This window comes from Cucumis melo, chromosome 2, assembly GCF_025177605.1.
Source record: "Cucumis melo cultivar AY chromosome 2, USDA_Cmelo_AY_1.0, whole genome shotgun sequence".
Lineage (NCBI taxonomy): Eukaryota > Viridiplantae > Streptophyta > Magnoliopsida > Cucurbitales > Cucurbitaceae > Cucumis > Cucumis melo.
Window position 1 is genome coordinate 12,717,130 of NC_066858.1, and position 13,132 is coordinate 12,730,261.

General features: G+C 36.7%; 1 protein-coding gene across 1 annotated transcript in view; it reads right to left on the bottom strand.

Moving 5' to 3' along the window:
- Nucleotides 1-13,132, bottom strand: part of LOC103487285 (probable inactive ATP-dependent zinc metalloprotease FTSHI 5, chloroplastic) — a 48,214-nt gene that overhangs the window by 13,904 nt on the left and 21,178 nt on the right. Inside the window, exons 10-13 of the mRNA XM_008445553.3 lie at nucleotides 9,107-9,308; nucleotides 5,757-5,885; nucleotides 2,242-2,424; nucleotides 167-286 (exon numbers count right to left, since the gene is read on the bottom strand). Of these exons, the coding sequence (XP_008443775.1) occupies nucleotides 167-286; nucleotides 2,242-2,424; nucleotides 5,757-5,885; nucleotides 9,107-9,308 (634 nt within the window). The remainder of the gene's footprint in view (nucleotides 1-166; nucleotides 287-2,241; nucleotides 2,425-5,756; nucleotides 5,886-9,106; nucleotides 9,309-13,132) is intronic.

The following is a 13,132-nucleotide window of genomic DNA, read 5'->3' on the forward strand; positions in this document are numbered from 1 at the left end:
AATAATACAAAGCGATAATTGTATTACCAATTAAGACAGAGGTGTTTTACTCAAAAATGTATGACTGATGTAAGCAGAATACCACATATCTCTTTATTACCACTAAAAAGTATAACTTTTTATGCAAAAGAACTTGTTCACGCTTTTGGGTAGGAAAATGCCTAACCTGCCAAGATAATGGCTCAAGCCACAAATTATCCACAACATCAAAATTCGGTAATAGAAGGGCAATAAGACCACGACCAGCTGCCCAAACAGCATGTGGAAACTTCGTCTCCCTTGTCCACTAGAGAACAGACTTCAATTAATTAGTTCATATTAAAATGGTAGAACTAATGCTTACAAGATTATGGAGTGCATGCTTATTGGAAACATGATAAATGAGAGAATATCCCAGTACGTAATATACGAACTGCCAAATATTACCATATATACTGGACAGTGAACACCACAAACAAGTACATCTTTCGATTAACACATAAAATAAACTTCAATATCCAATATTGTTAATGAGGAAAGGTAGCTTATTGTTAATGAGGAAAGGTAGCTTTACTTCCCATTTATAAGAAATGGTAACATCTTTTTTTGAAACTGAAAAAGAGTTCTTCATCGATATAATGAAAATAAGAGAATGATTAAACAAGACAACATCAAAACGACAAGAACCACAACAATGACTCCAATAATCAGATACAATAGCAACCACCCCAAAGTTAATCAAAATAAAAGAGAACCACACTAAACAAGCAGATCACAACCAATAACTACAACAGGATAATAACAATCCAAAAACAAAACAGAACTAAGACAAACTTTCAACTACGCAAGTTGCGGAAGGAGAAAAAGATCGCCTTTCTAACAAGGCCTGAGAGGGATCAAGAGCAAATCTTCAAGGAAGCAAATGTCTTGCAAAATCCTGAACATTCTTTAACAATGGATCTTAGATGAGCTGGAATTTCAGAATGGGGCAATGGTGTTCTATTGGAAAGTTCTTCCGTATCTGAAGATAAAAACTCTTCCTCAAAAGACAGAGGATTTAAATCTCCTCCCTGATTGTCTAAAGGCTCTGGCGAATCTTCAACTAAACCTTCCTTGGCGCCAACTAAATCTTCAATACTCACATTAATAGGTGAACCAACATCGGAATTCTTCTTTTTCTGGGATGAAGTTGGAGAGAATTTGGAAAACCTCTTAACAGAAGAACCACTGGAATGAGATTAAAGACTGAACATGTAAAATTCTAAGAAGGCATGGAAGTGCCTGACTTCTAGGATGAAAGTGGTAGAAAAGCATGCACACAACAAAGTTCTAGAAAATCCGGGTTTAGACTCTATGACACCTGAAATGAGAATGAAGCCTCTTGAAAACTTGTAGTGCTTGGGAAAAGGCCTAAGAAGACTAGAAACACTGTTTTTTTCTGGAAAAATGTTTGAGGAAGGGCTTCATCAAGTTTTCGCTACTTTTGAAGACCGGAGGAATTATGTGAGGACATATTTTTTAAAGCTAGGGAATTGGGAGAAGAAAAGGAAGACAAAGAGGGCTCAGAGTTAATAATCACCTGTCCATGAGAGAGAGACTTAGAAAAGTTGACATTTTTGAGGAAGGCTACTGAAGGGACCAAGGGGACAATGGGCAAGAATTCGTTGATTGGGGAACAACCGAAACTTTAACTTCACAAGACTTAGGCACTTCTTTCGGAGGGCGAGAAGCTAGCAAAAATTGAATGTTGCTTTTTGCGCCAAGAATACAGGCGTCCCTTGGACTACTTTTAGGAACACAGTACACTATTGAGTTCAAGGACCAACTCAACATGATCCTGAAATTCATCGAGGACTAGACATAATTTAATCCAAAGGTTTTTTTTAGCAATAATATCTCTTGTTTCTCATAAAAAGAAAAAGAAAAAAAAAAGTTTTTCAGCCATAACTACCATGCGAACAAAAAACTGTACATAAAAGTAACCATTTTTCTTTTTAACTTAGATGAGCAAAATAAAAAAACGAAAGTAATCCTATACCCTTAACTATTCAAACTCAACTTTTCATAAGTTGACTGTACGTCATTAATGTTTCTTCATCCTTTTATGCAACAAAATGTAATCCTTAAATATGTGAAAACTTGTAGAAGTCAAGTAATGAATTGCAAGTGGATATATAAAAAAAATAAACCTACAACTAAAAGTCAACAATAACAAACTAATACAGCTAAAAACTTAAAAACCAAGGTGTAGTAGTTTCTTACATCAAGAGGAGGATTGAGAAGTTCAATTCCATTGCTTATTTGACCGTATGGTTCCATCAGATCAACCACACTTTGAAGATCTTCTTTAGACAGTGTTAATCCCAGATGATTTACCAACATTTTGTTTAGTTTTTTTACTGTTCTGGTTTTCTGCACCCACTCGGGAACAATATCTCTGAAAGTCTGTATAACAAAGATTTTCCACAGATCAATCAGGAAAAGTATCTAGAAAACAAAATTCTCAAATAAAGAAGAAAAAAAAATTGAATGAAGTGATTATTTACATAATGTTAAGCATAGTGTACAGCTTTCAAGCTGAAAGATAATAAATCATATCATCAAGAAAAGATTCAGTTGGAAATGTGAATATATAAGATGTAAATAATGTAATGAGATAGCTACTAATAAGTCTGTTAATAGCATAGCTAAACAGGCTGTTAAAAAACCCAAACTAATCAGCTGTAACTGATTAGTTATCCTAACTTCCCAGCTGCCTAACTACTTGTAACAAACTCCCATGTAACTACTTGTAACTACCCATCAGATTCATTAATAAATACCAGCATTCTCAGCCATTCTAGGCAGAGAATTCTTTTGGAAAAAATTATCCAACTTTGAATTTACATCAAAGTGGTATCAAAGCAGCCCAGAGAAGAAATAACCCAGCCGCGGGGGATGACCGTGAGCAAGAAGAAGCGGAGGAAATCGCCGCCCTCTCTCCAAAGACATCAACGGTTCGCTTGCTGGCCATCGAGGAATCCTTGGGAGATCTTCACGACAAGTTTGATAGATTGTTAGAGAACTTTGAGGTGCTGAATCGAAGAATGGATGGAATGTCGGCGCTGCCACATATATGTGGCTGACGAGCAAGAGGAAATTACAGAAACCTCCACAACCAACGACATGCCTGAAGGGGAAGAGCCGATTACGATCTACCGCAACTCTTCGAAGAAGATGCTCAAGAAGAACCATGGCAAGAAGTTCAAGATGATGATTCAACGAGCAGCGAAGAACAAGGGAACTCGTGGAACTTTGATGATTAAGTACGAATAGGCCGAAACAATAGGAGGAATGATATACAAAGAGAGGCACACCATGACTACAAGATGAAAATAGATCTCCCGACCTATAATGGTAAACGAGACATAAAATCCTTCTTGGAATGGATAAAGAGTACTGAGAACTTCTTCAACTATATGGATACTCCCGAAAGGAAAAAGGTGCATCTAGTAGCCTTGAAACTCAAAGCAGGTGCTTCGGCATGGTGGGATCAGTTGAAGGTCAATAGACGAAGATGTGGGAAACAACCTATCCATACGTGGTGGAGATGAAGTAATTATTGAAAGCTCGGTTCTTACCCCCAAATTATGAAAACTTCGTATAATCAGTACTAGAACTGCTGCCAAGGTGCTCGAACAGTAGCTGATTGTATTGAAGAATTTCATCGATTGAGTGCCCAAACAAATCTAAGTGAAAATTAGCAGCACCAAATAGCAAAATTTGTGGGAGGTCTCCGCTATGATAAAAGGAAAAGGTAAAGCTGCAACCTGTTCGTTTTCTTTCTGAAACAATTTTTTTTTGCAGAAACTGTAGAGGAGATGATTAATATTAGAGCTAAGAACATGAGCCGGAAGTCGACATGGAAGGCATCATCATCTAAGAAGCCGAATTATTTTAATAAAACAAGTGACCAGCCTTCCACATCATTGCAAGGGAAAGGAAGGAGGTTGTTACCCAAGAGCTAAATGGTGAGAAAAAGAAAGAGACAACGAACAAAAGCTAGGTCCCAAAATAATCACACTCGTCCATCATTAGGCAAGTATATTCGGTGTGGCCAAAAGGTCACCTATCCAATACTTGCCCTCAACGAAAGACCATAGCCTTAGCAGATGAAGGAGACTCAGTGAGTGAAAACAGCAAAGAAGCAGAAGAGGAAGTTGAATTAATTGAAGCTGATGATGGAGACAGGGTCTCTTGCATCCTCTAAGGGGTACTCCTTGCCCCTAGGGAAGAAAGAGATCCTCAATGCCACAAGATGTACTATCAATCGGAAGGTGTGTGATGTGATTATAGATAGCCACAGATAGTGAGAATTTCATTGCAAAGAAGTTAGTAGGTAGCTAAAATCTGAAGGTTGAACCACATCCAAATCCCTATAAGATAGGGTGGGTGAAGAAGGATAGAAAAGCTATGGTCAACGAAATATGCAATGTTTCTCTTTCCATTGGCAGTGGGTACAAGAATCATATTATATGTGACGTCATTGAGATAGATGTATGTCACATCCTCCAAGGAAGGCCTTGGCAGCATGATACCCAAACCTTACATAAGGGGAGAGAGAATACTTACGAGTTTCATCTGATGAGGAAGAAAGTGGTTTTGCTACCATTAACAAGAAAAAGTGATCGAACCAAGGGGCAGTTATTTACCACTGTTAGAGGGAAAATATTTCTCAAGAAGAGGAACAAGACATTTTGGGACTAATAATAGTAGATAAATTCAGCAGAGAGCAAACTGAAGGTGTAGAGCCTAAATTGCAGCAACTATCTGATGAGTTTCCTCACTTGAAAAAAGAACCCAATAGACTGCGACCACTTCGAGATATTCGCCATCATATAAACTTAATATACATCCAACTTTGAATTTACATCAATATACCAGTAAAAGAATAAAAATAGGAAATACACCTGATTTTTTTCTTCCGCTTCCCAATAATCATCCAAAAAGTAGCACCATGTAAGAGTATATTGATTAACAGCTCAATTTCAACACATAATGGTTTTAATTGATATATGAAAAATAATAGAAAGTTCAATGAACAAACTCCCAAAGAAGAAAAAAGACCAAAAGAACCAACGAATGAAATCTAGAGGAAAGAAAGGCAACGAACATCTCAACTCAACTCCCCTCCCCTCAACTAGTGGGGGATGACAATTGTTAGAGATATATTATTAAATTTGCCTTCAACCACCAGCTTAAGCTTTTGGGTGAATTGGTGGATTAATATGGTATCAGAGCAGGTAGTCCAGGAGGTCCTATGTTCAAGTCCCTGCATTGCCGTTTCCTCCCCAACTAAAATTAATTTCCACTTGTTGGGCCTTTCAAATATTTCAAGCCCACAAATGACGTAAAATTGATTCTTTAAGCTTTTGGGTGAATTTGTGGTTTAATAACAATAACCCAGGAAATAGAGGAAGACCTATCAAAGTTGGGGAAAAAACAGAGGCTGCCCTCCAAATAAACTTTTCCTGTTTTCAACGGCACCAATAACACTTCTTCACTTTGAAGAGAGACCAAGAGAAGTTTCTTTTGCTAGAAAAAATAAAGTTGTCCACAATGACATGACACACAATTGGACAAAGCCAACTATATCTTATTTCTTTTATGAGATACTTGAAGCCAATAATGGTTTGAAAACATAAAAACACTGGTGAGCAAGAAAAAATAATAAATGTCTCTGGCAATAACAATAATAATATTATTATTATTTTAGTGAACAAAGCAGAAATTCTTACTGCAAACCAGCTACAGTAGCCCATAAGTTCATCGGCATCAAGGATTTTGCTCCGAAAAGCACTTCCTTCCAAGGCAAGTGGGACAAGCTGTAGTTCCATAGGTCGTAAAAGGGCTGTCTTCTCAGCAACCTAAAAGTAAAATATCCCATTGACCAAAAATAAATAAATTAAAGTGTAATTAAGAAGGAAAATAATCCATGAGATTAGTTAGTGTGTGAACTCATGGATATCAAGAAATGAAGAAAAAAAATAGAAAAAGTTCTCAAATGACCTAATTGCTGTAAATACTTATATGAATACTACGGCCCTTATACGCATTCACAAACATGTATTTAAAATCAACCACTATTTTTTTAACATGGCACAATTTTTAACTGATTAATAGATACTAGATAACAACCTCCTCAAAGAGAGTGACAGAATTGGAGATAGGAGGGTATGGCCCTTAGATGCCTCGGGTCATTTCTCAGTCAAATCCCTCTCGACGCATCTCTCTCCATCTTCCCCATTGGAGAAAGCTTGCTACAAAGCTGTTTGGAAAACCAGAAGCCTAAGGAAAATAAACATTTTAGTTTGGATTATGGCCTTCGGACTTCTTAACTGCTCCATGATTATGCAAAGGAAGCTTCCTAATAAGTGTCTGCTGCCATCGGTGTGTCCTCTTTGTTTAAAGGACAGTGAGGGTTTACTACACTTATTCATCTTATGCCCCAATTCTCTAAATGTTAGAATAGCATTTTCTCTATGTTTAAAGTGGTATGGGTTTTTGACGCATCCTTAAGCTCTAATTTGGGTAAATATGGCAAAAGCGTTGCTGGCTGAGATATGGTTTGAGCGCAATCAACTTACGTTTCACGACAAGGAAAGGGGTTGGTTTGACACCGGACACTATGAGGCCCAGGTCTGGAATAGAAGGGTCACTTGGGTAAACAGGAGCTTTGAAGAAGGTTTTTGAAGGAATATTTTGTTAGACGATTGTGTAGGAAGTTAAAAGATCGTAAGAAAAGCTACACAATCAGGTAAGAGGGTAAACAATCGTAGGAAAAGTTAGACGATCATGTAAGAGGCTGAACAATCGTGTAAGAGACTGAACGATCGTTTAAGAGGTTGAACGATTCTGTAAGAGGCTTAATGATCGTGTAGAAGGTTGAACAGTCGTGTAGAAAGCTAAACAATCGTGTAGGAGTTCTGATGTTTTGCAAGGAAAAAGTCAAATGATAGAGTTGAGCATTTCGAGAAGATAAGTTTAGCATATCAAGGCAATGCCTAATCTTGGGTTGACGATTGTAGCATGGTCTAATAGTAGTAAGCCGACATGTGTGAAGTGTAAGTAGGACGTGGCAAGCTAGGAGAGGCTTAAGTGATTACTAAACAGATTAAAAGGATTAGTATAAATAAGATTGGGAAGACATGTGTAAAGTGTAAGTAGGACGTGGCAAGCTAAGAGAGGCTTAAGTGATTACTAAACAGATTAAAAGGATTAGTATAAATAAGATTGGGAAGGATTAAAAAAGGTGTTGTTATTTCGAGATTCTTACTAAAGTGTTGAGCTGAAGAAGCTAGGCAAAAAGAGGAAGCGAAGTAGGCGTTCTAAAATGAAGAAAAACCCAAGTGTTTTATGAGTAACCTTCATAGATAAAAGAAATGTTTTTTGAATGAGTTTATAAACGAAAGATGTGTTTTAAAAGTATTCTTTCTGAGCTTATAGTTATGCATGACACGTTTTGTATATCTATGTATTGTAGTTATCGATGATGTTGTTGATGTGTAATTTGAAAAGAGAAAACGATTGGTTTTATGTGATGATTGTGATGCTTGTGCGCGAGCAAACCATTAGCCTTATTCTTATCAAGTGAGCTGCTATTATGTGGTGTGCACATAATGTGTAAAGGTGTCATGTGGACGACCTGTGCAATGAGAAATGAATCAGGGAAATTATCGGATGTTGTGGATGGAGTGAACATCACAGTAGTCTAAACGCAAGATTCCGGTGAAAGTGAATCCTAAGTCTTGGCATAAGGATGGTTCATGTTCTTGGTGGAAAGGAATAAGAGTAAACTAATGTGTGATTTACATGTTTTATAAAATGAGGCGTTGTGAGCTTTGTGTTTATGAAAACGAAAAATGATTCATGTGATTGAATTGTATTCCCCATAAGGTATTTCTAAGCGATCGAGTTGAAAGCTAAGCGATCGACCTGAAGAGCTAAACAATCGTTGAAAGCTGAATAGTATGAAGGCGTTAAGGATTTCTTATTTAAGTCTTGTTGTAAAGAAAGCATGAATTCCGTTTGTATTTGGTGTAAAGTGTTAGGTTAATAAAGAGAAAAAATTGTGTTTATTCCACTACATTGTTTGGTGCTTATAGCTTAGTAGTTAAAGAGCTTAAGTAAAGCGAAGTGAGTTAAGTTGGTTGTTAAAGTTATACCGTTGTGTTGTGCTTATCAAAGTTGAGTTATTTGGTTTTGGTCTTTGAAGTTGTTTTGCTTACTAGGCGTTTATCACGCGATGTGATACGCGTTGTCTAGGCAGCATGCCTCTACTAGGTTGCATAAAGTGACTTTTGGGGTGGAATGTGACAGACACAACAAAAAAGGAATGCAGCAGCCTGGTGCTCCTTGAACGCTGAATTCAAAGACTACTCAATTCAGGATATTTGTCTCAACTGGACTGCCTTCATTCGACATTCACCTTAATGGGAGCTAGGGCTTTTTTAAAGTCCAGTTTTTTCTGTTTTGATTCTTTTCTTGTATTGCTTTCTTTCGCTTTAAATTTTGTCTAGTTTGGTTGGTTTGTACTGTTGTATCTGGTCTTTACATGGTCTTTGCTTTCTATTTTTCTTTGGGATATGATGATGGCGCTACGGTTGTATTAACCCAGTTGAGATATCCGGGTGCGCCTCCTGTTTCTTTGGGATATGATGATGGCGCTACGGTTGTATAAACCTAGTTGAGATGTCCGGGTGCGCCTCCTGTTCCTATCTATCGATTTCTCTCTTTAAGCTTCTCTACTATTCTCATTGTATAATTCTCTTGTACTTTGAGATTCTATCAACAAAGAAACTTATCTCTGTTTCAAAAAAAAAAAAAAACCAAACTAAAATTACAAGATTACCCTATCTATAAACTATCTAACAAGGACTAAAATCAAATTATGAACAAGAAACCACTCAAATCAAAGCATCAAAAATTGTCTTGAATGAAGCAAATATCATAGGCAAGTAATTAACCAGTTTCATGACCCTCCTTATCTGCAATAAGACCTTGAAGTTTTCTGGTGCGAAGCACCATACAAGACTTCAGTGCAAACACTTGCAATATTACGGACAAAAGAAGGATGGATACAAATTACCTTTTTCCAATCTACATAATTAACGAGTTCCTCATCCATGGATCCTTCTGCAGCAATTTGTAGTATTTTCTCTCTTTCAGATTGTGTTGGTTTTTGAAGATGAAATACTCGATCCATCCGCCCAGGCCGCTGTAGAGCCTCATCAATTTTCTTCAAATTCCGAGTGGTAGCCATCAAAACTACTCCATCTTGTTTCTCAAACCTACACGTAGATGCTTAACATGTTGTAAGAGAAAATAATGTGGCCTGTATAGGGCAGCATTAAATCTAGGAGAATTCTTTATTAAACTCTAATCGAGAACAGATAAGAGAAAATAATGTGGCCTGTATGTGGCCTTTTGAACAACAATCCTTAAAAATAATAATTTACATTAACCGCCGTAAAGCTCAAGGAAAAAAATGCTGCACTAAATGAAAAAAAGATTTACACAGTAACTCAGTAAAACAGAAACTTAAAAGAAAGCTTTTCAAATGGCCAAGACATCTATCCAATCAAGTAAAGGAAGAGAAAGATATTAGGCTCATCAATTCACTCCTCAGGAGATAACTCGCCCTCAGGTTTAGGTAGCCAAACGGAAGTGGTCTAGAGAATGAAATGAACTAAGGTCTGAAACATGAAAGGGGAACCAATCATGAAATGTGATGGAAGATCAACCTTGAAAACGTTAGGAACAAACATATCTTTTAATGATAGGAAAAGAGCCATTCTTCGGATGTTGCTTGCTGTGGCCAAGGTTATTAACTCATGAAATAGAACTAGCATCGAAATTAATGTTTAATGTATTGTTTTTTTGGTAAAAGAAACATTTTATTGATACACGAAATCAGGGGAAAACCCCAAGCAGAAAATGGTGATCATAGAAGGGAGTGCCAATTACTACCTAAAAAGATAAGCTAACATGAGCAGTGCATTGTTTTACATCAAGAAAAAACAGCACATAAAACAAGTAAAAGATTAAAAATAAAAAATAAAAAAAAAAGAAGTCATTAAAGAGTTGGCAGTTTCTTTCTCCCCATAAGCACCAAAAGAATGCACGAATAAGAGCAAACCAAAACATCTTATTAGATCCACCAAATATTTAGTGTATTGTGTATCATAATGTATCGTGCATCACACATTACCATTTGGTAATAACATTAAAATGTTAATATTAATATAGAAGCCTTAAAATAGAGAAATAAAGAGTCATTAAATAGCTTCAAAATAAATATGAAATTATTAACTAAGTTCAAAGCCCAAAATACTCGACAAAAGAAAACATCAACTAACTATAATGAACAAATAAAAGTAAATAAATGATCAGATTTATAGAACTCAATACTGACCCATTTAACCAAATGGCTTGTGTATAAGACAAAGGACTTCAGTTAGGATAGTATTTAGTTTTTCCTTTCATACTCAGATTTTTTTTCATAGTCAAATTTCAATGTTCGTCAGGACGTTAGGCTTTCATTTTCCTGTTTTTTCCTTTCATTTTCTATTCTTTCTTCTTCAACACTCAACTTTTCTTTCCCTTTCATTTTTCAAACATTTCCTCTCATTTTCGTGAGATGTTTTTTTCATCCATACTAATCGCCAAAATGCATCTTCTCAGGTTCTTTTGTCCAAACTAACCGCCGGTATGTTTTTTTTTTTTTTCTCTTTCCTTTCTACTGATATTATTTAATTGGATCCTTGCATCGTATTTTCCTCTCATTTTCAATTTAGAGACACAATTACAATTTTTTGAGCAAACGCACAACGCAGCTCATGTATCATACGAGTTTCATAATGTTGTAGTATATATGTCACTATAGGAGCTTATTGTCTTCTGTCCTTTATTGTAATTTACTAGTCTTAGGTTTTCATGTATGCCTACATATATCGAATTCTATTGTATAGAATGAAGTAAGGGAATTATTTCATATTTCGCTCTAACTACAACATGGTATCAGAGACATCTAGGGTTTAGGACATTCATCTATTTGTTTATTTTTAGACGGCTACAATCTGTTGGGATTCAAGTTTGGTCACCAAGTTCGTGTAGCTATTTCTTGACACCACCCACTTTTAGAACGAGCGTCGTCGTCATCCACCCCTATCTGAGTTCGTCGCTCACTAGAAGAAGCCGCAAATGAGCTTCATGCACCACTAGAATACAATGCCTCGTCCCCCATGTGTTCGCACATGGGAGTTCCATTTTATGCTTCTTCGTCAGTTGGGTTCATCTCCATTTGTGTTCCCCGGTTGGTCTGTGCATTGAGTGTGAGGTTCTTTGAAAAACTACCCTTTTGTTCTTAGGGTTTGTTGCTGTTTTGTTCCAATTTGGGCTGCCGTTGGTTAGGTTCATCTCATATCTTGATTTTTGGACTGTTTGTGCCTTCGGTTTCACTGAAATCCATTTGGGTGTGATGATGTTTGAAGAAAACTCAATTGTTTCTATGGTTGTGGCTGTTGTTCTATTTTGTGGCTATTTTTTGCTCGTTCTGTGGCTGTTTTTTTGCTCATTTGGTTTGGCGTGGTTGCTGGTTTGGTGTGGCTTGTTGTCTGGTTGTTACTATCCTATGGCCAAACAAGATATCACAGTGATGTCTAATTTGGTACAATTGTGGGCTCAATCTATTCATGGTTTGTCTACTAAATCTCAAAAGTACCAGAACTTGTCAGAAAGCATCTTCTTCATCATTAGCAGGTGCTCCTATTACAACCATTGCTAATTCAGATAACATAAATCATTCTCTTTTCCTCCTCTAAACAATGGGTCATAGACTCCGATCCTACTGCTTATATGGCAAAATAATCCCAAATTATTTTCTACAATTTTGTCATCTACATCCATTAACACATATGGATTAAAATCTTTTGTTATTGGATCTGGTACTATAAATCTTAACCCATCCCTTTCGTTATTGGATTTGGTACTATAAATCTTAACCCATTCCTTTCTATATCATATGTCCTACATTTACCTCAGTTGTCATTTAACTTGATCACTATTAGTCAAATCACTTCTGACCTTAATTGTTGTGTCTCATTCTAATCCTAGCTATTGCTTGTTTCAGAATCTTGTAACAAACAAGATTATTATGAAAGGACATGAAACTGGAGGACTTTACAGTTTTGATCACCATACTAATCGCCTGAGGATGAGTATGGGGTTGACTATTTTGATACATTCTCTCCTATTGCTAAGCTTACTTTTGTCAAGTTAATCATTTCTATTGCAACATCTCAAGATTGGCCTTTACATCAACTTGACATTACAAATGTCTCTCCACAATGATCTTTAGGAGAAAGTGTATATGGAGAGAGCACCTAGGTATGTTGCGCAAGGGGAGAATAATAAAGTGCATCGCCTTCACGAATCCTTGTACGGGTTGAAGCAGAGTCCACGTGCATGGTTTGGAAAATTTAGTAAAGCATTTGAGCAGTTTGGAATGAAGAAAAGCAAATTGAATCACTCGATTTTCAACCGAAGATCTACGAGTGGAATTATTTTACTTGTTTTTTTGAAACAGAGACAAGCTTCTTTATTATTGTAAAACTCCAAGAGAAATATACAGTGAGAACAATAAAGAAGTGTAAAAAGAAGGAGAGGGGAGGAGAGGAGGGGATCAGGAGGCGTATCCGTACTAGCGCCACCATTTAACCCAAGGAAAATCTAAAGATCAAACAAAAAAGTCCAAGTACAGAAATTACAGCAGTGCAAAACAGTCAAACTAGTAAGAAACAAAACTGAAGAAAAAAAGACAATACAACCAATGAACCAAAACCAGAAAAGATTGGTTTTCCAAAACCAACAGAGCGGCATAATTTGGGAATGTGGAAGGTGCAGGAGGATCAGTAGTAGATCAATCGTAAAACTGGGAGGAAGACAACCCGATTTAGACCATAGATCTTGAAAAGAATAATCATTAAATTCCCAACTTAAAGCGCACCAAAAAGACCCTGCTTTTAACCCACACGATAAGCAACCCCCCAGAAAATCCTACCGATTCCACAAAGAACCAGCCAATGTCCCTAGAGCTCCAAAGTGTTTTATAAAA